Source organism: Nelumbo nucifera, chromosome 2 (assembly GCF_055504915.1).
Source record: "Nelumbo nucifera cultivar China Antique chromosome 2, China Antique-T2T, whole genome shotgun sequence".
Classification (NCBI taxonomy): Eukaryota; Viridiplantae; Streptophyta; class Magnoliopsida; order Proteales; family Nelumbonaceae; genus Nelumbo; species Nelumbo nucifera.
Window position 1 is genome coordinate 25,802,214 of NC_142650.1, and position 3,855 is coordinate 25,806,068.

The following is a 3,855-nucleotide window of genomic DNA, read 5'->3' on the forward strand; positions in this document are numbered from 1 at the left end:
TCGCAATTATTCATCCATATCTTGTGAACTTGAACCCTGAACTAGCTTTGAAAAAAACACCTTGGAAGGTTGGGGGAGCAAGACTGCCCAAGTAGATGCTTAGTCTCTCCTACCAGAAATACATGGAAAAAGGTTTACCAACCAGGCCAAGTAAGGAGCTTCCCTCCACAACCCACCAATTTCTGCCATGTGAAAGGGTCATGCAGATGATCTAGACTGTCTGAATGTACTGCAAATCTGCTGCCAACCGCAGCAGCAGCACTCCCTTGCAACCCCTAAGCAAACACACATGTCAGCAGTGGAAATAAATTCGAAACATCACATGAACTTCTTTTTAATTTCCATTGAGGGCAATGCCCATGTTTCATTGGAGGGTTGCAAGGGAGTATTGCAGCAGATGTTATTTCCTCTTTTACATGCTTTATTGAGTACAGTTTAGGGATGTAATGGACCTGCTCAAAGAAAACAACTTGCTCTGTCATTTTCAACTTGAGTTTGTGTCCTAACACAAGAAAATTAGAAAACCCCCTCAAATGTAATGGATGATTTTCAGAAAACAGTTCAAACTTTGAGCTAAAAAACGAGAGATTAAATAAAGGAATATTTTTCAATAAAATTAAAACCCATTACATATTGTGACATCCACATCTCATTTCAGCTTTGATTTTGAAGAGCTTTGTAGAGGTTTGGCAATGGGTCGTGCTTGGCTACTCCTGACAACCTTCTTTACATCGTACTTTACAGATGAGAAAGCACATATCAGTGCAAGAAACATTGTTGGGTAGACATAAATGGCTTTTGCAGGATCTGTGTTGAGAGGTTTTCCAAGAATCCCTTCCTTGACAAGGCCCCAAATGACCAGAAGCATCCCAAACATGCTCATCCTTCCCGGTTTCAGGAGTCCCACGAGTGAACCTGCAACAGAAAAGTAGCTCCCTGCAAGAACCTGGAAAGAAGACCATAGTAAAGATAAAATGACCTGACAGAGAATTAAAAAGAGGAACTTTAAGATACTGTTAGGTAAGACAGTAAAATCTGTCTACCAATGGCAAAACTGCACTTGTAGTTAACACAGATATGGAAGCAAGGAAAAAATCAATGGAGAATTAAGTCAGTTTTCCAATTCCTATACCAATTTCAGAATTTTTGGGTTATATGATATCATACCGTTTCAGATTTTTAGTTGTTGGTGTCTTAAGAATGTGGTTTTGTTTACTATTTTGAAATCATTATTTATGGTAACTCTCAAACTTACTATTTATAATAATTATCGTAATTTCTATTTTTAGTAAACTTGTTACTTTTTTTAGTAATTTTTTATGTCTTTAAAGTAAGTTAGCTTTAGTAGGATTAGGAATGTGTTATGAGAGTTGCTTAGGAGGTTGAGTTTCTTTAAGTGTTGTTGTAAGTTACTTATGGATTTGTCTTAGTTAAAGCAGAGTTTAAGGAAAGTTGATTTGATGAAATAAAGATTGGTTTAGTAAATTTTGGTTGTTTCCAGAAGTTTTTCTCTTTTCCTTCCCTCTCTCTCTCTCTCTCTCATTTGTTCTTACTAAGTGATTTGTCTCTTTGCTGTTTAGCCTAACATCAAGAGTTCCTCTCTCTCTCTCTCTCTCTTCTATTTTCTTGTTCATTCTTCATCTCTAATCACCCATAGCCCCTTGTTCACCCCTAAAAGCCTAATGCCCCTAACTAGATCTTAAATTAATAGGGCCCCTATTAATCTGTTGGGTCTCTTAGGCCAAGGAAAACAGTAATTTGAAATGATTGCAATCAACCATTATTAGGACATAGTGAAAATTCTCAAAGAAAAGGATGACCAAAATCAGACCATTATGCGATAGGAAAACCTGACTTGTGTGCAACACCTTGCTACTTTTCTTGTATAGTCTGTACCTTAGATTCCCAAAATTGGAGAAAAAAGGAGAGGAGCAATTGAGATGCAGTACCTCCAGGCGCTGGAGATCAGTCATTGCCGAGGCTTCTTTCACATCAGTTAAGTTATAGATGTCCAAGAGATTATCCCAGCGAGGAATTGTCATGTTCTTGATGAGACCATTTGCAATTGCTCCAGGGTAGAGAAAGGCCTTCACCACCACAACAGGGAAGATTTCACTTGAAATCAATTGGGAAGAAGTCACCTCTATTGGTGTTGTGCACATCCCAGATCGGCATGGGACCCTGTGAAATTGAAGAGAAAACTGAATTTCATTTATAGTCTAAATAAGCAGAACCTTGTTGTATGATTTTTGCACCTGACATTTGCAACCAATGGCTCAGTTTGGAAAGAATACAAACACAAATATGTAATTATGTACAGTGCAAATACATGCAAAATACAAGGTTTTGCACTCTACATATTTGTATTTGTACTCTTTCCAAACTGAGCCCATGTAACAAGAACAGAAACAGTGCAGACATGTGAATTGTTCAACAAACAGTTTTTTTTTTTCATCTTAATTGAGGAAGTGCTTGGTTTTGATAGAAACAGTTCTGCGAACATTAAGGCTGTGATTGGTTTTGATAGAAAATAAAAGAGAGACAGAAAATTGAGGGAAATTTCCTATAGAATTTCTTATTTTCCATCAAACCAAACATGGCCTAAGTTCACAACTATGTTGTGTGCTTCTAAGCTTATCAATAAGGACCACCATTCATAGGTTTCATCAGATATTCTTGAGTTAAATTCCAAGATGTGTAACATGGAACCTAGATCAACCAGGAAAAGAAAATCTGTTGTCTTGTGAAAAATATTTTCAGAGCTACTTGTTCAATCAAATTAAGAACTAACTACAGATGGACATGTCAAGATCAAAGAAAATGCATGCCTTAAATGGAGGGAAACGAAATGGATGGTTTTGTTTCATGCATAAGCACTTTTTTGGTCAGTTCCAGGATCAATATAAGAACAACAGAAGTGGGATTTTCCAACAAATGCAAAGCCATATCATATGGAATGAAGTAAAGCAAATTTATGGTCAACTGACAACGCATGACAGTTGTACTTAACTACTAAAATTGAAGACCAATTGTCTGCATAGTTGAACTTAACTACTTGTTACACTGCAATCTTGGATGAGCTTAAGCTCAGAGAAGCAAAAATCAAAAGAAGAATAATAAAGAAAAGGGTAAACAAAGATGCTAAAACATGATCGAAACCATTTGCACAATTGAATCTTAGTGCTTCATGGACAAAATTAAGAAGAGTAAGAGCGGTTTCATAGATTTGAGTACCCATTTGTAGAAATCCAACAGATTTCAATACCAAAGATTTCATGAAATACTGTGTTAAATAAATAATCCATCATTTTTTTTCTTGGGGTTTCGAGCGAGACTCACCTGAAAAGAGGAATCTGAAGGATGATGAGGAGGAAATAAATGCGAGAAGCGATTGAGGTAATATTGCTCGCCCAACCCTTTGGTGAAGCCATCCGGAGAGTGAGGGAGATCGAGACAGAGATGGAGGGAGACAAGGGATGGGACTGCGGAAGTATTCCTTCACGGTTAAAGTCGTAAATAAAGTCCAAAGTCCAAAATACAGACTAACAAAGATAGATAGAGAGGGGAGCTATACCGCATGGGTCGGTTCGGGTTATGGTAACTCGAACCTATGAAAATTGGTTTTAGTCTTGGCGGTTCGCGGGATCAGCTCCATGGTCTATCCATAGAATCTGTTTTTTTTTTTACTCTCTCCATTAGAAAATGAAACATGTTCTTCAAAAACTTAATTTTTAATAATGATAATGGAAAAATCTATGATGCAGAAAAGATATAGTGTGGAAAGAGTTTTGATCAATTAAACCCCATTCATGAATTTTGATAAATAACACCATATTCCCTATCATGTTTATGATT

The 3,855-nt window shown here is 36.9% G+C and overlaps 1 protein-coding gene across 1 annotated transcript; it reads right to left on the minus strand.

The window, feature by feature from the left end:
* Window positions 1-318: 318 nt before the first annotated feature.
* Window positions 319-3,528, minus strand: LOC104595350 (tail fiber). Its single transcript, XM_010256052.3, has 3 exons — window positions 3,340-3,528; window positions 1,950-2,181; window positions 319-946 (listed from the first exon to the last, which is right to left on the minus strand). The coding sequence occupies exons 1-3, from the start codon at window positions 3,429-3,431 to the stop codon at window positions 650-652; spliced, it is 621 nt and encodes a 206-aa protein (XP_010254354.1). The 5' UTR covers window positions 3,432-3,528; the 3' UTR covers window positions 319-649.
* Window positions 3,529-3,855: the final 327 nt, after the last annotated feature.

What these genes read in the sequence shown, in the direction of transcription:
- LOC104595350 (XM_010256052.3), bottom strand. Translation starts at nt 3,431, where the DNA reads ATGGCTTCACCAAAGGGTTGGGCGAGCAATATTACCTCAATCGCTTCT. An exon ending in CTTCAGATTCCTCTTTTCAG is followed by an intron (nt 2,182 to 3,339) that starts GTGAGTCTCGCT and finishes TCAATTTCACAG; the next exon opens with GGTCCCATGCCGATCTGGGA. An exon ending in CTGATCTCCAGCGCCTGGAG is followed by an intron (nt 947 to 1,949) that starts GTACTGCATCTC and finishes TCTTCTTTCCAG; the next exon opens with GTTCTTGCAGGGAGCTACTT.